Source organism: Salvia hispanica, chromosome 1 (assembly GCF_023119035.1).
Source record: "Salvia hispanica cultivar TCC Black 2014 chromosome 1, UniMelb_Shisp_WGS_1.0, whole genome shotgun sequence".
NCBI classification, from domain to species: domain Eukaryota; kingdom Viridiplantae; phylum Streptophyta; class Magnoliopsida; order Lamiales; family Lamiaceae; genus Salvia; species Salvia hispanica.
In genome coordinates, this window is record NC_062965.1 from 21,810,414 (window position 1) to 21,833,398 (window position 22,985).

The 22,985-nt window shown below is 36.7% G+C and overlaps 1 protein-coding gene and 3 pseudogenes across 1 annotated transcript; all 4 read right to left on the reverse strand.

Annotated features, from left to right (window-relative positions):
* Positions 1–1,367: 1,367 nt before the first annotated feature.
* Positions 1,368–2,560, reverse strand: LOC125190115 (leucine-rich repeat extensin-like protein 3). The gene has a single exon (XM_048087317.1). The coding sequence runs from the start codon at positions 2,558–2,560 to the stop codon at positions 1,451–1,453; it is 1,110 nt and encodes a 369-aa protein (XP_047943274.1). The 3' UTR covers positions 1,368–1,450.
* Positions 2,561–5,188: 2,628 nt separating this feature from the next.
* On the reverse strand, positions 5,189–6,860 carry LOC125202220 (annotated as a pseudogene).
* Positions 6,861–13,333: 6,473 nt separating this feature from the next.
* Positions 13,334–15,735, reverse strand: LOC125201356 (annotated as a pseudogene).
* A 4,079-nt stretch (positions 15,736–19,814) lies between these two features.
* Positions 19,815–22,171, reverse strand: LOC125201835 (annotated as a pseudogene).
* Positions 22,172–22,985: the final 814 nt, after the last annotated feature.

A 22,985-nucleotide genomic window follows, 5' to 3' on the forward strand; every position in this document is an offset into this window, starting at 1 on the left:
ATAAATGACACTGGTGTGGTATAGCACTGAAGGATCTAACAGTTGAGATAAGTCTTTCTTGCTATTTACCGAAAGACGAGGTCTCGGTGATTGTTATTTCTTAATCATTGTTGACATAACATTGAGCATACGATATATGATTATGCACTACTTTAATTTATCAAATGGTGCGGATTTTTCGCAATCCAAGAATCCTGATATCTTGGGTAGTGGTGATCAATGTCTAGAGGTGCTAGTATTGTTATTGCAATGAATCGTGTGCTGGGTGAGTTCAGTTTGATAATATCCTCAAGAGGTGTTCGAAAAAGGTTTTATTATTCAGGGGAATCCGGCATTGGTTGGAATTTATTCCAGAATAATAAATAAAGACTTTGAACTAGACAACTCTTGGAAAAAGATATTAATTAATTAAAGTCAAATAATCGCAGACTTAAATTAATTAAATGTATATTTATATCTTAAACACGAGGAAATAATAAATTAAAGAGGTAAAGCCTGACATTACTCGAATTTGGGATTGAACGGACAATCAATATTATTATACTATAGTGGATGATAATAATATTCTGTTTTGGGCTTATATTAAATTTGAGGCTCAATTTAATTAGTAAAAGTCCAACAGGTTTGGCCCAAGTCCAACCTCCATGGATCCATAATCTGGCCCATCATAACTCAATATAAAAGGAGATTAGAAAGGAGATTTAATGAGTTTTAAACACATAAATTTCGTTCTCCCCTCTCTGGAGGTGAAACGGTTTTCTCTGATTCTTCATAATACCGATGAGTTCTATCTTCTTTCTAATCAAGCCCTTTAGATTCGACAAGCTTTGCCCACCCAAAGGTCATTATCTGAGTTCGGGATACAGATTAGAAGATTTACATGTGGTCGAGTACGAAGATCTTCATGTGGAGAAGGAGCAAGCAATCGTCGAATCTTTGGAGAATCAGATCGGTAACCCTAATCTGTAGAATATCATGAATTAGGGTTTAATTCCTTAAAACATGATTTATGTGTGTTCTAGCATGCAATTGATTGTTTAATATGTGATAAATTGATCCCATAATCTGTCAAATAGATCCATATGTTTGATTTATTTGTGAATGCATGACTTCCGCTGTTCAAGGGGCTTCAATCCCCAGCTGTTAAGGGTGAAGTTCCCTTAACCCGATAAAAGGCAGTCGCCGAAGCTTTGCCGGTCGATCAAACCAAGAATTAAGATTGCAAAACGATAAAAGGTAAAAAGATAATTTCATATTTCTTCATTGAATATTCAAAAGATAACAAAGACTCCTATTTATAATACTAATAGCCTAATACCCTAACTTAGTGACCAAGAAAATAATCATAAGAGATATAGAAAAGATACGATAATATAATAATAGAGATATGGGAGATATATTGGAAGATTTAATCGTATCAACTCCCCCATGGTTGAAATCCACCTTGTCCTCAAGGTGAAAACCACGAAGCAACGACGAGGGATCCTCCAGGATCAAACACATGCTCGCCAAAATTGCATTCGGAAGGGATTTTCAACTTTCTTTTCTCACCCAAGCACATCCCCAATACTAGTAGCCATCGTTTGATTACTTGTCCACTACCAAATTTGATATCAATTGGATCCCCCCGTTCAAAAGTGGGATTGAAAATTGTTCCATCAGTAAGCATTCCCTTGTAGTGTATGTTAACACCGTCACTTTCTTGAACCTGAACTTCACAAGTCTTAGGCCTGTGCTCTTTCATTGAGCGCGGGAGATGGAGGAGCGAGGGCTGTTGGGAATCGTCTACCTGAGATGGGGCAGCATCTGCGGGAATGATTGATAGGGTATGAATCCTATCGGGGCTACACGGCAAGAAGAAAGCAGGTGATGGTGGCGGCGGGGCAACAGCCAGCAGCTGCGCTGTTGAAGAGCCGTGAGTCAGCGGTGGCGGTGGTGGTATCAGGACAGTAGTGACGGCCAACGGCGTGAGTTTCGAGCAGTAGGGACTTGTAGGACGGATCAGCGGTTGCTGCACATCAACGGGATATTTTTGGCAGGAACGACCTTGAGTTGTCGTTGTCGGGGCAATTGTCGAGGCTGCATATGCCGGGCCTGAGTACTGGATGTGTTGTGGTGGCATATCGGCCCAAGAATATGGTGAACGAAGATGTGGTGGTTGCCAGACAGTAGCTGCAGCAGGTTGGATATAACGGTGGTATGACTCCGGAATCGGCACAGGCGGCGTCGGCGGTGCTGAATTGGTTGAAACATCAACAACGTCAGGCAAGCTCCAAGGGTTGTTATGTGGCGGATATCTGTCAGGCTGATATGGTGGCTGGTAGGGCGGGTAAGGTGGCTGTGCTGAGGTGTACCGCTGGGTTTGGTCGGGTGGATCAGGTTCGGGTTGCAACGGAGGGAGCGTTGCTGCTACCCTGCGCTCATGCTCAAGCAATCGGGACTCGATTCTGGCCAACCTAGCGAGAATATTCTCCCATGTTGCTGCTGTTGAAGTCAATTGCAAGCCTTCATATGCTTGCGATATCTCCGAAGACCATGAAGGAAGATTGACTTTAGCCATGAGTTCGAAAATGGAAGCACCAATTGTTATGGGTGAAGTTCCCTTAACCCGATAAAAGGCAGTTGCCGGAGCTTTGCCGGTCGATCAAACCAAGAATTAAGATTGCAAAACGTTAAAAGGTAAAAAGATAATTTCATATTTCTTCATTGAATATTCAAAAGATAACAAAGACTCCTATTTATAATACTAATAGCCTAATACCCTAACTTAGTGACCAAGAAAATAATCATAAGAGATATAGAAAAGATACAATAATATAATAATAGAGATATGGGAGATATATTGGAAGATTTAATCGTATCACCAGCAGCCCGGACGATGCGCCCTTCATCCTCCGCGCCCTATGCATCGTCCGCGAACAATGCACACATTTTTGCATCCTTCGGCCTATCATCTGCCCCATTGCAGGGGGTAAGGAGGATAGTCTGGACTATGCACACATTTTTCATTTTTTTTTATTTTTTTGTATTTTCTTCTATATATATCACTAATGTTTTTACTTAATTTCACACCTTTCACTCTACTCTCTTCTCCATCTCAATTTCTCTCTAAATTCAATAATGAATTCCGACGATTTTCCATTTTTACAAGCATCAAAAATAAAAAATAAATATTGACAATAGGTTTTGCCTTTAATTTGTGGTGTTTTAATATTTATTCTTGCTAATTGATATGTTTGCAAACATAAAAAATAAAAATAATAAAAATACAAAATAGGAGTTAAAACGGTAGGGCGGATTTTAGGGCGCCCCACTGCAGGTGGAAGGGTAGGAGGATAAAATGATGATGTGGCGGAGCATAGGGCGGACTTTAGTCCGACCCATTGTGGATGCCCTTTATACGAGAAGTATTGTTACCAAGACAATAGCTTTGATTGTGTCATCTTCAACAGGGGAGTGACTAGCGTTCTCTTCTCTCTCTAACACTATGCTCATGAATCACAACATCAAGAAAATCATCAATCTCCTTAACCACTCTCGCAATCCTCTCTCTCATCCACACCGTCGAACCTTCTCATCCATCGCAGCCATGGAATGTACTCCCACAAAGGTAAAACCCCCAACAGCTCTTCAAACTCCGCTATAATTTTAAGGAAATTCCTCTCTCCGGAACTATTAAATGTGAGATGAAACCATACTTTTTTTGCTTGTGTGGATACTATGGAGGCCTACGTAATTCAATAAATCACCAATAATAATATGATTGCAAAGTCCACTGAAAATGTCTTGATATTTTCAGAAATAGGGTTAGGCTTGTATTATATAGATGAGATTCAGTGTTCCATAATTGATGTTTAATTTACTATGCATGGCCCAATCTAAAATTAATAATTTTAAATTAAGATAAGAAATTGCATAAAGAAAAAAAACCATCACTTAATTAAAACTACAAAAGAGAAGTATGCTGAATTTCTTCAATGAGACATGTTGGAGTTAGTCAAACTCATTTTTTACGAGGGTAAATGTGTTTTTTTCTAATATTTTCGGAATTCCATTTTTGACACTAACAACTCTTTGAGAAAAAATAAAAATAATAATTAAGTTGGAAACATTAAAACACACAAAGTACAAGGAAACAAATAAAAATTCAGCAACGATAAGTGTCACATGGCACGTCTGGATTGGCCTTCATCATGTGGTCAGGTAAGAACGAAGTCAGGAATTTATTCCGAGACGAACAAAAATATTACACAGGAAAAATTTTGGAGTTTAGGAGGGACATTTTATAAAAAATAAAAGTTATTAAATTTTATAATAAATGATTTATTCATATGTGGGCATATTGAATGGCCCCTACATGCTAGATTCGTCCATGCAGTTAGGATCGCTCTACAGTTAGCTAGGTGGTCGATAAGCAGGCCTTGTAGCCTGCCTCACTATTCTACAACGGCATTGTTTGGGGCCGTTGTAATTACTCGTCTTAGATATCATTATCATGTATTCTTGTGTGAATATGGTGACCCATATGTTTGGTTCGCCCAATATTTTTGGCTATTCCCACTATAGTCAAATTTGTTCGTACAATTAAGCTCATTTTATTTTCCAACTTTCACACCAATTAAATATAAATGTTACAACTTTTGAGATAATAAAAAATCTTAACAGGAAATTAATATTCATTAATTAAGATGTATTTGTAAATTTATCATAAAAAATAAACCGATAAGAAAATATATTTAGTGTATTCAATAAATGTCCCTATTTAAAATATCAAAATTTTCGATGTCTTTTAGTTTTTGCCCTAGATAATTTTTTTCTATGTCTTTTTGTAGTCCAAAATGATATTCTAGCTTGGCATCTGCTTCATATTCCAGTACTACAAATCACTCCTTCATTAAGACCACCAAAATATATTCTACGTCTTCATGAACTATTTGTACTATAAAAGAGCAAGAAGTCATAGTATCCAAGCCTTATATAAAATCGTATTAATATATTTACAATTGCAAATGTTTAACACAAAATTACAGTAATATTGAACAAAAACAACACATTAGTTCAAAACTATATACATGAATGCATTAATCTTACTGATGGCTCAATTATTAGACGGATTTTATGTTCAAATTGGATCCTACAACATGTTGATTCGCAGTCGAAATCCAGTCTTATTTTTTCAACACTGGTGCTATATAATCTAATATATATACACAAAAGATTATAATCACATTAAAATGGAAGTACCTAACAATCATGTGGATTTGCTACAACAATCAAAGGACACTTTTTATGGATTGTGATTCCACTAGATTCACTTGCATCTAACTCCTTCATTTTCGGTCCATTAGACAATCTAAAATCGAACTTGTGTACCAACTTGGCTAAGGCAAGCTCATCCACCACCTCCGCGAATGTAATACCCGGGCAACCCCTCCTGCCTGCCCCAAATGGAGTCAACTCAAAATGCAGACCTCTAAAGTCTATGCCCATTCCAAGGAATCTCTGTGGCGAAATTCCTCAAGATATATCCACAATGAAGGATCCCTAGAAATCGCCCAAACATTAATCATCACACGCGTACCAAATGCGACATCATAGCCCAATACTATTGTGTCTTGAGTTGATTCACGATGGACCAACAATGGGATCGGCGAATGCAATCTTAGACTCTCCTTCAACACTACTTTTAGATAAGGCATTTTCTCCAAGTCTTGCTCATCAATTTCGTCCTTACTTCCGGCTACTTCTCTCACTTCATTTTGCAAAGTTTTCATGGCTTCTGGATTTCGTATGAGCTCCGTCATCGCCCACTCAAGAGCTATAAATGTAGTATCAGTTCCAGCACTAAACATATCCTGCAATAAAAATATTCAACCAAACAGGGGCAGCATGATAAGAACATACCAAAACATTGCTATAAGAAAACACACGAGTATTTACATACATATTGTAAAAGAAAAGTATTCATACCAAAACGATAGCTTTGATAGTGTCATCTTCAATACGGGTGAGACTTGCATTCTCTCTCTGAAAATCAAGCAATACGTCCACAAAATCCAGCTCCACCATCTCCCTCTCCCCTCTCCCTAACTCTATGTTCTTCAATCACAACCTCCAAAAACCTATCCATCTTCTCAGCAGCTCTGTCTACTCTCTTATCCAAACCATCAAACCTTCTCATCCATCTCAGGCAAGGAATGTACTCCCACAAAGGTAAAATCCCCACCAGCTCCCCAAACTCAGCAAACGTCTCCTTGAAATCACTCTCTGAACCATACTTCTTTCCCAGAGCCACCCTAGAAATCACGTCGTTCGTCATAGCATAAATGACGTCGCTAAGTTCACGGGCTTCGAAGAAACACACAACCTTCTTATCTTGTCCACCATGAGCGAAGTCTCTTCCTCCCTTACGCGGCGATAAGACTCAACCCTTTTGCTGCTAAGCAGATGAAGCACACATATGCTGCGGTTCTGCCGCCAGTACTCTCCATACGGTGCGAACACCACATCCCGGTTGTTGTAGAACAGCCGGCTCGCGATGCTGAGTTGGGGCGTGTTTAAGAAGATCAGGTCCTGGTTTTTCAAGATCTCACGCGCAGCCTCAGCCAAGGAGGCAATAAGAACAGGGACTTTGCCAAAGTGGAGCTGCATGAGGGGGCCGTGGCGGCGGGAGAGTGACTGGAGGGATCTGTGGGGGGCCAGCTGGTGGAGGTTTCCTATTAACGGGAGCTTCGGTGGAGACGGAGGCAGGCGTTTCCGGGGCTCTGGAGAATGACTGCGGCTCCATTTGCGGAGGAAGAAGATGAAGAGAGATGTGGAGATTAGCACAACCATTAAATGTGAGAAGTAAACCATTTTTGGTTTGGAGAGACTAATGTGTGAGGAGAAGCAAATGGCAAAGGGTGTTTTGTAGAATGTAGATGCATTCGATTAGAAAGTCAACTGAAATTAATACTCCATCCATCCCACAAAAGATGTCACACTTGTGGGACGACACGAGATTTTAGGAGATTTTAATTTGTGTGTTAAATGGAGAGAGAAAATATAATTTTTATATTCATGTGAGAGAGAACTCTTTCCAAGAAGAGAAATGTGACATCTTTAGTGGGACAAACTAAAAAGGAAAGTGTGACATCTTTTGTGGGATGGAGGGAGTAATATGATTAGAAAGTACACTGAAAATATCTTGATATGTTCATCAGAAATAGGGTTAGGCTTGTATTATATAGATGAGATTTAGTGTTCCATAATTGATGTTTAATTTACCATGGCCCAATCTAATATTAATAATTTTAAATGAAAATAAGAAATTGCATAAAGTGAAAAAACCATCACTTAATTAAAATTACAAAAGAGGAGAAGTGTGCTAAATTTATTAAATGAGACATGTTGGAGTTAGCCTTAAACTCATTTTTTACGCTGGTAAATGTATTTTTTTATATTATCAAAATTCATTTTTTGCCACTAAAAACTCTTTGATAAAAAAATAATAATAATTAAATTAAAAGCATTAAAAATCACAAAGTGCAAGGAAAAAAATTAAAACTCAGCAACCATAAGTGCCATATGACACGACTGGACTGGATTGGCCTTCATCATGTGGTCAGATAAGCACGAAGCCGGGAATTTATACCGAAACACACAAAAATATTAAATAGGATAAATTTAAGAGTTTAGGAGGGACATTTTATAAAAAAAAATAAAAATTATTAAATTTTATAATAAATGATTTATTCATATGTGAGGATATTGAATGGCCCCTACATGCTAGATCCTTCTATGCAATTAGGATCGCTCTATAGTTAGCTAGGTGGTCGATAAGCAGGTCTATAGCGTGCCACACTCTTCTACAACAACCTTGATTGGCGCCATTGTAATTACTCATCTTAGATATCATTATCTTGTATTATTGTGTGAATATGATGACCCATATGTTTGGTTGGCCCCAAATTTTTGGCTATATGATCATAGGGATGTGATCATATGATAACCCATATTTATGGTGATAATCTAATAACCTATCATTCTATGTACGAAATATATCATTTTACAGAACATAATATCATTTTATGCATACTGAAGAAATATCATCTTATAGTGTATAAATATCATTCTAACGTACCCCTATAGTCAAATTTGTACGTACAATTAAGCTGATTTTATTTTCCAACTTTCACACCATTTAAATAGAAATATTTTAATTTTTGAGAAAATAAAAACTTTTAACAATAAATTAATATTCATTAAATATGGGTTATCATATGTTTTACTTTACTCTAACACTGGAATACTTCACTCTAACCTTGTTTTACTTCACTGAAATGGAAAAACAAAGCACTACAAGCATAGATGACAGACACCTCACTCTAACACTGGAATACTTCACTCTAACCGTATTTTACTTCACTGAAATGGAAAAACAAAGCACTACAAGCATAGATGATAGAGACTTCACTCTAACACTGGAATACTTCACTCTAACCATGTTTTACTTCACTGGAATGGAAAAACAAAGCACTACAAGCATAGATGACAGACACTTCACCCTAAAACTGGAAAACTTCACTCTAACCATGTTTTACTTCACTGGAATGGAAAAACAAAGCACTACAAGTATAGATGAAGAAACTGGAATACTTCACTCTAACCATATTTTACTTCACTGAAATGGAAAAACAAAGCACTACAAGCATAGATGATAGACACTTCACTCTAACACTTGAATACTTCACTCTAAAACAAAGCAATACAAGCATGCTCAATACACTTCACTGTAAGCAAATATTGTAGTTCACTAAATGCTCAATATACTTCACTAAAATGAATAAAATCAGTACAATATAAGCCATGCTCAATATACTTCACTGTAAGCTTATTGTAGTTCACTAAATGCTCAATATACTTCACTGAAATGAAAAACAATACACTATAAGTGTAACATCCCGGATTTTAGAACCCTAAATTTTGAGCCCTAGAATTAATTGTTGATGACGTGGCATCGAGAATGCTTTTATTTCATGAGTTGATATGGTCGATTTGAGTTAGGGTTTGTGTTGAAAGTTTGAAAAGTCAAACCTATTTAATTAAATGATGTGGCATGTGATATATTAAGTTATGAGACTATGTGGCAATTTAATTGTCTATGGGTGAGTGAGAATATTAGAGAAAATTTCCATAAATACTTGCCACCCTAATTCTTATAATTTTCGACCCCTTGGCCTTTTGGAGAAGGAATTCTATTTTTCCGGAATTTATTTAATCCTTGGGATAATTATCCAAATTAAATTCCAAGAGCCAATTATTTCCTTGTTTAGAGATGTAAAAATCGAGCCCCCTTATTTTTCTAGTGATTTTTGAAAATCACTATATTTGGGAAGGAAGGAATTGTTTTATTTTATTTGATTCCTTACTTGATTTCCTTCCATACCTAGAATTTAATTATTCTACCAAATCTTTCCATACTTCAAGAGATCTTGCCTTACTTTATTTTAGTCAATATTCAAAAATCCATGCCTTATTTAAAAGGCTAGAAATCGCCCCTTACCTTGCCTCATGGAGGATTTTCCTTATTTTTATTTTGCTCCATGATATTTTATTCTACTTGGAAAATATACCAAAAACAAAACCATGGCTAATTACCTAGCCTAATTTTCGAAAATTAGGAGATATTGCCATCTTCTATTTTTGTTAATTCTTCTTCCCTACTTCACAATATTATTTTATTTATTTATTCAATTGGGAGAATGAGATCTTACCAAATATTCTATTCTAATTACCTAAAGATCTTGTTGAGCACTATAAATAAGAGAACACCCCAACCCTAGACCCCAAATTTTCGGCCCCCTCACCCCATTCACTCTCTCAATTTTTCTTCTACATTACTCCATTAATCCTCCATCCTTTGAGAAGAAATTGAAGTTTAATCCAAGAACTTTGAAGAATCAATGCTAATACTTGTTTTCTACCGATTGTTTTTCGCTAAAGAGGTATTTTTGTTTAAGAGCTATGTTGATCTTCTTCTACCTCTTCTTTTTCTTCTTCCAACCGATTAATCGGTCTTCTTGAAACCTCATGCATCTTAGTTGAGTAAAAGAGGGATGAAAAGGGATGTGAGAACATGTGTATGTGTGTGTGGCGTGTGTGTGTGTGGCGTGTGTGTGTGTGCCGTGTGTGTGTGTGTGTTGTGGTGTTGTGTAGTGTTGTGTGTGATGGTTAGATAATCTTGTGTGATAAACATGATCTTGATTAATTAGTGATGATAAGATAAATCGTCGGGAAGAGAGGGAAAGTAATGAGACATGCATGAGTAAGAGTAGTATTGAACCTAATTTGTGATATGTGCCTATGTGATTAAAAGGTGAAACTTTGGTTGCGAAGCCGGATAACGAAAAGCGAAACTACTAGAAAACTAAGCAATCGAGGTGGGCTTTACTCTTAAAACTCTCTTTTATTTTGTCAAAATGATATTCGGTGTTATAAGGGTGGTTTAACTGTTATGCCATACCCATGTTTGTTTTTATGTGATATCTGATCTGCTTATACGAATTCGGGTCTGAGTATGGGCCGCAAACCCTACCAGGCTGTGTACACGATGGGATCGTGAGCCGTCCTTGCTAGTCGGCCGGTCTCGTGGGCGAAAAGTGTGGCCACACTTTCGTCGCACCATTGAATGATTGTTAATATTATGAGAAAATGGGAGGTTATTTTGACTGGCCAGTCTATGAAAATATATTTCGTGATACTCGTGATATTCTTTTACAATTGCTTAAAACTCGAGTTCACTTGGTAAGGGTGGCATAACTTATAAAATGTTTTGGCAACGAGCTCACTGAGTATTTCAAAATACTCAGCCCTGCATGTGTTTTCCTTATGTGCAGGTTGAATGATGACGAGTGGTGGCGGGTGTTGAGCAGCATAAGTAATTAATGAGGATACATTGAACTCTAAGTGTAGTTGTGTCACCATACATAGCTATGCTTTTCTCTTGGTCGTTTTCCGCTGAATTTTTGATACTCTTTAAAATTTCTTTTTGGAATATTTGCATCTTGCCTTCGGTTTGAAGCCTTAGTCTTTTCTTGTGATTTTGTCTTGGATACCTTGTCGTACTCTTAAGGTTTTGATTCTCATTTATGACATCTATCTTTCTTTTAATCTTCTAGGTTAAGTTGTTGCATTAAATACTCTGATATCTCTTTCATATCTTTTGGTCTATACTCTTTAAATGGAACCCTAGCCTATGTTTACTTCTTTGGAGTCGGTTTTGGGTAGCAGCTGCCGCATTTATTGTACCCTAGGAGGGCGGGCTGTTACAATAAGCATGCGGAAATAAACATCGTTGTAATCATATACTAGTTCACTATATGAACAATATATTTCACTATATCCTCAATATACTTCACTGAAGTGAAAGACAGTAAACTATAAGGCATGTGAATGTAATTAGTGTGCACGTACCTATTTGTTGAGTATGTCGTATCAAAAGAAACAATATCACCATACAAATGATAATTTCTCTTGGCAGTTGGATCACACCAAAACAAACGTGTCAGTCTATCCTTTGAGTTGACCTCAAATTCATATGTAAATGCTCCACAAAGTTCCTTTTTTCCTGCGCATCTCATTTAATAGCATTTGTGCATCAGCTCCGTCCACGTATGCTCTAAGGTCGCGTCTGTAGTTGCGTACTTCTAAAACAGTGCACCCTACATAATCTAATCCACCAAGTACTTCCTTGAGTAAGCTAAAACTTAAAGTTGGACCGATATTTGCATTAGCACAATCAAGTATGAATTTCTGATGGACTAAATCCAAATTGCGGATCAACTTCATAAAACGCTTATGGCGTTCCTCAACCATCTCGTGATTATGTTCTTCAACAAAACTTTGTATAACATAACCAACACCCATAAAAAACTTCCAAGACACTTTAGCATTACAAAAGCACTTAATAGAAGAACGCTTGCGTTTCACCTGATGTTGTTCATTCTTTCTTTGCTTTGTACCTTCTCGGCTGCACATCACATAAATCCAAGTAATGACATCTTTTTCCTTTTTCGATCCCTTTTTACGAGTGTCAAACCCAACATATCGAGCATAATTATTGTAGAAGTCCAATGCACGATCAAGGGTCATGAAACTTTGTCCAATTTTTGGTTTCAAATCATGCGGGCATTTTGGTACATAAACCACTGTAAGAAAAATATACTTCACTGGGAGCAAAAATATACTTCACTCTAACCATATTTTACTTCACTGAAATAGAAAAACAGAGCACTACAAGCATAGATGACAGACACTTCACTCTAACCATATTTTACTTCACTGAAATGATAAAACAGAGCACTTTAAGCATAGATGACAGACTCTTCACTGTAACACTGGAATACTTCACTCTAACCATGTTTTACTTCACTCTAACCACAAATCACAAACACTTTACGCTAACATTGGAATACTTCGCTTTAATTATGTTGTACTTCACTGTAATGCATAATATACTTCACTAAAATGAAAATAAATCACTAAATGCATAATATACTTCAATACAAACAATATTTACTTCAATATAAAGCATATTTACTACACTACAACTCATATTGAGCATATTTACTTCACTGTTCGTCACATATAGTTCACTCTAACGTTTTTTCACATCATACACGATCTAATCATGCTGAGCAACAACACTTAATTGATAATAATTGATAATTACCTTTAGATTCAGTTTCTCCTTCCTCTCCCGATGAAGAGGAATCAGAATCGAAATAATCTTCCGATGAATGTATCGGAATTGAATCCATTTGAAGGAGTCCAGACGTCGCGATGAAGGAATGAACGGGAAGAATGAATCAAATTGCGTTGGTCAATCCTGAGTGAATTTGATCAGTTGTGATGAATTCAATCAGAATCAAATCACGCTGATCGATCCAAACTAATTCGCGCTGATCGATCCATTCAGATTTGAGAAAATCATGTTTGAATTCAATCAGAATGAAGCTGAATTTGGTTCAAATCTGAGAAATCGCGCTTGAATTTGATTCAGATCGGGAATTTCATATTTTTGGAAGAAATCCTAAGCTAAATTTGGTTCAGATTGGAGAATGATTTGGGAAGATTGGTTGACGATAAATTCACGATGGATGATTATAACTTTCATTACTTCATGTTGAAATATTGAATTCCCAAAATGCCCTTAGGCAAGTATTTTCTCATAAAAATTTGAAAGTTTGTTTAAACCATATGATTAATTTTGAATGTTAAGATGTGTGGCTGAAATTAATTCTCTAGTTATACACTTAATATTAGTTAAACATTGATCACTTCTCTTGATATATATACATAAAAGATTATAATCACATTAAAATGGAAGGACCTAACAATCATGTGGAATAGCTACAACAATCAAAGGACACTTTTTATGGATTGTGATTCCACTAGATTCACTCACATCTAACTCCTTCATTTTCATTCCATTAGGCAATCTAAAATCGAACTTGTGTACCAACTTGGCTAAGGCAAGCTCATCCACCGCCACCGCGAATGTAATACCTGGGCAACCCCTCCTACCTGCCCCAAACGGAGTCAACTCAAAATGCAGACCTCTAAAGTCTATGCCCATTCCAAGGAATCTCTCCGGGCGAAATTCCTCAGTATATTTCCACAATGAAGGATCCCTAGAAATCGCCCAAACATTAATCATCACACGTGTGCCAGATGCGACGTCATAGCCCAATACTCTAGTGTCTTGAGTTAATTCATGAGGGACTCACAATGGGATCGGCAAATGCAACCTTAGAATCTCCTTCATCACTGCTTTTAGATAAGGCATTTTCTCCAAGTCTTGCTCATCAATTTCATCCTTACTTCCAGCTACTTCTCTCACTTCATTTTGCAAAGTTTTCATGGCTTCTGGATTTCTTATGAGCTCCGCCATCGCCCACTCAAGAACTGTAAATGTAGTATCCGTTCCCGCACCAAACATATTCTGCAATAGAAATATACAATCAAACAGGGGCAGCCATAATAAGAATATACCGGGGTTTAAGAAACTATATAAGAATATTTGTCAGTAAGAAAAATATAAATCGGTGAAAATCCTAATTACTATTATTTTTTAGCAATTGCCACTGTACAACATATCGAAGTATTTCTATAAGAAAACACATGATATTTCTATAGGAAAACCAAAAAAACATACATATTGTAAAAGAAAAGTATTCATACCAAGACGATGCCTTTGATAGTGTCATCTTCAATAGGGGTGCGACTTGCATTCTCTCTCTGAAAATCAAGCAATATGTCCACAAAATCCAGCTCACCACGAGCATCTCTCTCCTCTCTCTAACCCTATGTTCTTGAAGCACAGATTCCAGAAACTTATCCATCTCCTTAGCCACTCTCTCTACTCTCTTATCCAAACCATCAAACCTTCTAGTCCAACTCAAACATGGAATGTATTCCCACAAAGGTACAACCCCCAACAGCTCCCCAAACTCAGCAAACGTCTTCTTGAATTCACTCCCTAAACCATACTTCTTCCCCAGCGCCACTCTGCAGATCACGTCGTTCATCAGAGACGCCATGACGTCGCTCAAGTTCACAGGCTTTGAAGAAGCACCCAACCTTCTGATCTTGTCGACCATGAGGGAAGTCTCTTCCTCCCTCACGCGGCGATAGGACTGAACCCTTTTGCTGCTCAGCAGATGAAGCACGCATATGCTGCGGTTCTGCCGCCAGTGTTCTCCATACGGTGCGAACGCTACGTCCTGGTTGTTGTAGAACAGCCTGCTCGCGATGCTGAGTTGGGGCCTATTTGAGAAGATCAGGTCCTGGTTTTTCATGATCTCACGCGCAGCCTCAGCCGAGGAGGCGATAAGAACGGGGACTTTGCCAAAGTGGAGCAGCATGAGGGTCCGTGGCGGCGGGAGAGTGATTGGAGGGATCTGTGGGGGGGTGAGCCCAGCTGGTGGAGGTTTCCGAGGAACCGGAGCTTTGGTGGAGACGGAGGCAGGCGTTTCCGGGGCTCTGGAGAATTACTGAGGCGCCATTTGTGGAGGAAGAAGAGGAAGAGAAATGTGGAGAGTAGCACAACAAAGAAATGTGAGATAGAAATCATTTTTGGTTTGGAGAGACTAATGTGTGAGGAGAAGCCAATGGAAAAAGGGTGTTTTGTAGACTCATTCAGTTAGAAAGTCAACTGAAATTAATAATTTGATTCGAAAGTCCACTGAAAATATCTTGATATTTTTCGAAATATATGGTTGAGATTAGTGTTCCATAATTGATGTTTAATTCTCCACGCTATGAATTTAATAATTTCAAATTAATACATCAAATAATTCCAATAAAAAATATTAAATAGTAAAATTAGACAATTTCTTTGATGAGACCTTGGAGATCCGTAAAGTCATTTTTTACGAGTATAAAACTGTCTCGTCTAGTATTCTCAGAATTCATCTGGTCATGTTACCAATGACTATTTTAGAAATAATAGAAAATATTTAATCCAAAACTATAAAAATCAAATGTAAAAAAGGAAACAGTTCAAAATTAAGCGGATGTATGTCCCACATGGCATGACCGGATTGGCTTTCATCGTGCGGTCAAGATCACTCGCCAGTGGTCGATGACAAGGTATGCACCTCAGACCCTGTGATGGCATTGTGAGTGCTTTTATCTTAATTAGATTTCATTATCAGTTTTAAATTTCAAACTCAAAATCAGATGGTTAAAACTATTTCTGTAACAGCCCGCCCTCCTAGGGTACAATAAATGCGGCGCCTGCTACCCAAACGGACTCCCAAGAAGTAAACATAGGCTAGGGTTTCTTTTAAAGAGTACTGACCAAAGAAATGAAGGAATATCAGAGTATTTACTGCAACAACTTAACCTAGAAGTTCAAAAGGAGGTAGATATCATAAATGAGGATCAAAACCTTAAGAGTACGACATAGTATCCCAGACAGAATCACGAGAAAAGGGCTAAGGCCACAATCAAAAGTAAGATGCAAATATTCCAAAAGAAGTTCTAAAGAGTATCAAAAATTCAGCGGAAAACGACCAAGAGAGAAGCATAGCTATGTATGGTGACACAACTACACTTAGAGTTCAACACATCCATTTTAATTAAGCTGCTCAACACCCGCCACCGCTCGTCATCATTCAACCTGCACATAAGGAAAACACATGCAGGGCTGAGTATTTTGAAATACTCAGTGAGCTCATTGCCAAAACATTTTATAAGTTATGCCACCCTTACCAAGTGAACTCGAGTTTTAAGCAGTTATAAGAGAATATCACGAGTATCACCAAATATTTTCCATAGACTGGCCAGTCAAAATAACTCCCCATTTTCCTCATCAAAATAACAATCACAATCATTCCATGGTGCGATGAAAGTGTGGCCACACTTTTCGCCCACGAGACCGGCCGACTAGCAAGGACGGCTCCCGATCCCCTCGTGTACACAGCCTGGTAGGGCTTGCGGCCCATACTCAGACCCGAATTCGTATAATCATATCCATAGCCATATAGCCCAATGGAGCGAACTCACAAACTAGGCATCAGGCACACAATATCACAATAAAACATACATAGGCATGGCATAACAGTTAAACCACCCTTATAACACCATACAACGTTTTGATAAAATAAAAGAGAGTTTTTAGAGTAAAGCCCACCTCGATTGCTTAGTTTTCAAGTAGTTTCACTTTTCCGTTATCCGGCTTCGCAACCAAAGTTTCACCTTTTAATCACATAGGCACATATCACAAATTAGGTTCAATACTACTCTTACTCATGCATGTCTCATTACTTTTCCCTCTTCCCAACGATTTATCTTATCATTACCAATTAATCAAGATCATGTTTATCACACAAGATTATTTAACCATCAAACACACACACACACGGCACACACACACGCCATACGCACACACACACGGCACACGCACATACACATGTTCCCACACCCTTTTTATCCCTCTTTCACTCAACCAAGATGCATGAGGAACGATTTATCTTATCATTACCAATTAATCAAGATCATGTTTATCACACAAGATTATTTAACCATCAAACACACACACACACGGCACACACACACGCCATACGCACACACACACGGCACACGCACATACACATGTTCCCACACCCTTTTTATCCCTCTTTCACTCAACCAAGATGCATGAGGGTTCAAGAAGACCGATTAATCGGTTAGAAGAAGAAAAAGAAGAAGTAGAAGAAGAACAAGCAAAACTCTAAAACAAGAATACCTTTTTGAGAAAAACGATCGGTAGAAAACAAGTATTAGTCTTGATTCTTCAAAGTTCTTGGATTAAACTTCAATTCTTCTCCAAAAGATAGCAAAATATTGGAGAGTGGAAGAAGAAAATTTGAGAGAGTGTATGGGAGGTGGGGGCCGAAAATGTGGGGGCTAGGGTTGGGGTTTTGGTTCTTATTTATAGTGTTCAACAAGATCTTTAGGTAATTAGAATAGAATATTTGGTAAGATCTCATTCTCCCAATTAAATAAAATAAAATAATATTGTGAAGTAGGGAAGAAGAATTATCAAAAATAGATTAGGGTTCTAGGCATGAAATTTTCGAAAATATGGCCTTCCAAAAAGCCAAGATTTTGTTTTGGTATTTTTTCCATGTAGAATAAAATATCATGGAGCAAAAATAAAATAAGAATTCTCCCATTCTTGGAGTCAAAAGTGGCGCCTCCTATGCCTAATTAAATAAGGCATGGATTTTCAAATATTGACTAGAATAAGGTAAGGCAAGATCTCTTGAGGTATGGAAAGATTTGGTAGAATAATTAAATTCTAGGTATGGAAGGAAATCAAGTAAGGAATCAATTAAATAGGCAAAATAATATTTTCCTTCCCACATGGGTGATTTTCGAAAATCACCTAGAAAAATAAGGGGCTCGATTTTTCCATCTTTAAACAAGGAAATAATTGGCTCTTGGAATTTAATTTGGATAAATATCCCAACGATTAAATAAATTCCGGAATAAATAGAATTTCTCTTCAAAGGGGGTCTAGGGTTCGAAAATTACAAGAATTAGGGTGACAAGTATTTATGGAAATTTTCTCTAACATTCTCACTCACCCTTAGATAATTAATTTACCACATAATCTCACAAATAAATAAATCACATGCCACACCATTTAAATCACAAAGTTTGACTTTTCAAACTTTCAACACAACCCTAACTCAAATCGACCATATCAACTCATGAAATAAATGCATTCTCGATTCCACGTCATCCACAATTAATTCTAGGGCTCAAAGATTAGGGTTCTAAATTCCGGGATGTTACAATTTCTTATCTATCATCCCCACTAAATAAAGTGCTATATTTATTGTTTAATTTTCATGACCCATGTACATGGAAAGGTAAGTCATAAAGTTCCAATGCATGGACTATAAGGCGCACTAGCCCCAATTCGTTCCAACATTTGTGCCTGATTTTCTTTTCCAACATTCACAACCATTTAAAATCGGGTTAAAACCATTTAAAAATTGACGAAATTGTTAGTATAGAACTAATTGTGATCTGAGTTGAAATGTTCAGGATGCAAAAATTCAAAAGATAAAGTATAGGACCAAAATCATAAAATAGGCATATGTTTAGGACGAGTTTTAGCCTTTACTCTATATATAAATAAATGAGTAATTAAAAAATTAGTCTATTCACTAAATATCCCTTATAGGGTGGCTATGATTATCACATGATTAGTCTATTCACTAAATTAGTCTAAAATTGAGTTGTGAGAGTATTTTAGTTACATGCAGTGGCGGATCCAGGACCTGAGTATGGAAGGGGCGGAATATTAAAAAAATTAACATAATTTGTAAAATTAAATTTAAAAATAAAAAATTAATACTACATTAAATATTTAATATTTAAACTCCAAAAATATTTCAAATGTTTATTTTGATATACAATTAATAAGATGCAATAAAAATTACATAAAATAAGTATTTTATAATAATCAATAGTAGTACTACTTAAAATGTAGCACGGAGTATCAAATATTTTTAAAAAATATTTAACTAAAATATGAATAGTATAACAAAATTATATGGGTATACTAATAAAAATATGGATTCATAAAGTATTTCAATGGTTTGATTTGGTAATAAGAAGTTAGAAATAAATATTAAAAAAATTAATATAATTTGTAAAATTAAATTAATTAATATATTAATTAAAAATATAAAAATAAAAAATTAATACTACATTAAATATTTAAACTCCATAAATATTTCAAATGTTTATTTTGATATACAATTAATAAGATGCAATAAAAATTACATAAAATAAGTATTTTATAATAATCAATAGTAGTACTACTTAAAATGTAGTGCGTAGTATCGAATATTTTTTAAAAATATTTAACTAAAATATGATTAGTATAACAAAATTATAGGTGTATACTAATAAAAATATAGATTCATAAAGTATTTCAATAGTTTGATTTGATAATAAGAAGTTATAAGTATGAATTAATAAAACAAAGAATGGTAAAAGAAGAAAAAATACTCTCAACATAAACCTCATGGTTAAAAGTCAACATCATAACCACTGGGCTACTAACTTTAATACGACATTTATTGAATATGCACGGAGGGGGCAATTCTCCTATTTCCGGCCCAATTATATGGGATATTCAAGCTCTCTGGACGGCCGGGAAGGGGCGGTCGCCCCCTCCTACCCCCCGGATCCACCGGTGGTTTTAGGGGTGGCTATGATTATCTTTATAGGGATTAGGTTGTGAAATTATGAACCAAACCCAATGCATATTTAATTACGAAATATAATCTTGTGAACCGAACCGCAAATAAATGTATATGAGATCATGTTCACAATAAATAGAATGACCTAACAAGCATGGGGAGTAGCTACAACAAGCAAATGACCCTTTCTATGGATTGTGATTCCATTAGATTCATTCACATCTAACTCCTCCACTTTCGCTCCATTAGGCAATCCGAAATCAAACTTGTGGACCAGCTTGGCTAGTGCGAGCTCAACCACTGCCATCGCGAACGTAACACCAGGGCATCCCCTTCGGCCTGCCCCAAACGGGATCAACTCAAAATGCATACCTCTAAAGTCTATACTCGACTTAAGGAACCTCTCCGGACGAAATTCCTCGGGTTTTTCCCACAATGATGGGTCCCGAGAAATCGCCCAAACATTGATCATCACACGTGTACCAGATGCGACATCGTAGCTCAATACTTTTGCGTCTTGAGTTAGTTCACGAGGAACTAGCAATGGGACTGGTGTATGCAATCTTAGACTCTCCTTCAACACAGCCTTTAGATAAAGCATTTTCTCCAAGTCTTGCTCATTAATTTCTTCCTTGCTTCTGACTACTTCTCTCACTTCATTTTGCAAAGTTTTAATGGTTGACGGATTTCTTATGAGCTCTATGACAGCCCATTCAAGAGCAGTAAATGTAGTATCAGTTCTAGCAGCAAACATATCTTGTAAATACAGTATCAGTTCCTGCATCAAAAATAATTTAGGAAAATGAAGAAATCAGCAAAGCCAAAACATTAGTACTCCACTAATAATAGATTGATATACTTCATTCGTCGCATAGAAATATGCCATTTGGTATTGCTAAGAGTTTTCATGCATAATTGGTAAAGTAAGAGAGAAGGAGAAAAACAATGTCATAAATGGAATATGGACTATTTGTATGAGACAGATAAAAAATGAAATATGGTCTATTTCTATGGGACGGGGGAGTATTACTTTTTACTCAAATATATATATACCATAAAAATGTTCCATTATCGCCACAAATGAATATTGACAATACACTGTAGTTTTTACTCCATCTGTACCTTATAATGTCACTATTTGACTTGGAATGAATTTTAAGAAATGTAATAAAAAATGAGCTGAAAAAAGTTAATGGCATGTGGATCCTATTTTTATATATTAAGTTTATAATTAAATTTGAGTGAGAATGAGTTAGCGGAACGTGATGTTCATTATCAAAAAAAGTAAAAGTGAAAGATAACAAATTTTTAGGAGCGAACGAAAATAAAAAAAAATGACAAATTTCAGGGACATGGGGAGGTCATTAGTTAATTCAACTTGTAACTTCCAAATTTACTTTAAACTCTAAACTCTTACTAATTGATTTACATGAATCGCGTTAAATATTTTTTCTCTTTATCAAGTTATAAGAGAAGTGTTAATACCAGGATAATAGCTTTGATAGTGTCATCTTCAATAGGGGTGCGACTTGCATTCTCTCTCTGAAAATCAAGCAATATGTCCACAAAATCCAGCTCACCACCATCTCCCTCTCTCCTCTCCCTAACTCTATGTTCTTGAATCACAACCTCCAAAAACCTATCCATCTTCTCAACAGCTCTTTCTACTCTCTTATCCAAACCATCAAACCTTCTCATCCATCTCAGCCATGGAATGTACTCCCACAAAGGTAAAACCCCAGCAGCTCCCCAAACTTAGCAAACGTCTCCTTGAAATCACTCTCTAAACCATACTTCTTTCCCAGAGCCACCCTAGAAATCACGTCGTTCGTCATAGCGTAAATGACCTCGCTCAAGTTCACGGGCTTCGAGGAAGCATCCAATTTTCTAATCTTGTCGACCATGAGGGAAGTCTCTTCCTCCCTCACGCTACGATAAGACTGATCCCTTTTGTTGCTCAGCAGATGAAGCACGCATATGCTGCGGCTTTGCCGCCAGTACTCTCCATACGGTGCAAAGGCCACATCTCGGCTGTTGTAGAAAAGCCGGCTGGGGATGCTGAGTTGGGGCCTGTTTGAGAAGATCAGGTCCTGGTTTTTCATGATCTCACGCGCAGCATCAGCCGAGGAGGCGATGAGGACGGGGACCTTGCCGAAGTGGAGAAGCATGAGGGGGCCGTAGCGGCGGGAGAGTGGCTGGAGAGATCTATGGGGGCTTGAGCCCAGCTGGTGGAGGTTTCCGATTAACGGGAGCTTTAGGTGGAGACGGAGGCAACCTTCTCCGGGACTTTGGAGAAGGACTGCGGCGCCATTTGTGCAGGAAGAAGAGGAAGAGAGATGTGGAGAGTAGCACAGCCAACAAATGTGAAACGGAATCCATTTTTTGTTTTGCGGATAGATAACGTTGCTATGGTGTTTTTTTATATACACAGCAACATAAAATAAGAATTTGATTAGCTAAAAATATCATGATTTTTTAAGGACTGAATGAGAGGAGGAGGATGAGGATGAGATTGAGTGTCCCATAGGCCACAATTATCTAATTGATTTTTCATTTACTGTCTCAACATTTAACAATGTTTATCGTAAAAATTATTTTTACATCGGCATAAGTCGGTGCAAACGTATAATATTCAACCAATGAGAGTATACAAAATTTAAATTAATAGAAAAAATTTTAGAAAAAAACTTGTCAAAATTAGTAAAAATAAACTTGTCAAAATTAGTAAAATTGGGACGCCAAAACTGGACCACTGTCCACTGCAAGCTCCGGTCGCATGGCTATAAGAACTAATGCCAATCCGTCCAAAAAATATTTACCACAATTTTCTTTTTGGCCTATTTATAAAAGAAAAAAAATTATCGCTCTCTATTTATTAGTGAAATTCGTAAAAGCAAAACAGACAGATATTGAAATTTATTATGTGGAAATTATATATTCTAAATTTTGAATTTAAAATTTTGAGAAAATAATTTGTATGTGTTTTTTTATGGCGTACATTTTTGCACAAAATAATCACTTAAAATCTAAAAAACTTGATAATTTGTATAAATAATAAAAGAAAAATTAAGATTTTTTTTGCTGTGTATAATGTTATAGAGAGATTAAGTTTTATTTTCTTTTTTGCCTTATTGGTTATTTTCTAGTAAAATCATCTGAATCAGTGAGACAGTGTATTTACTATATTTAGGCTTACTAATTTTTTTATTCTCCAATAAAAGAAATTGACATCATGAA

Bases quoted from the DNA above. Each gene is read 5' to 3' on its own strand.
- LOC125190115 (XM_048087317.1), bottom strand. From the start codon at position 2,560: ATGGCTAAAGTCAATCTTCCTTCATGGTCTTCGGAGATATCGCAAGCA.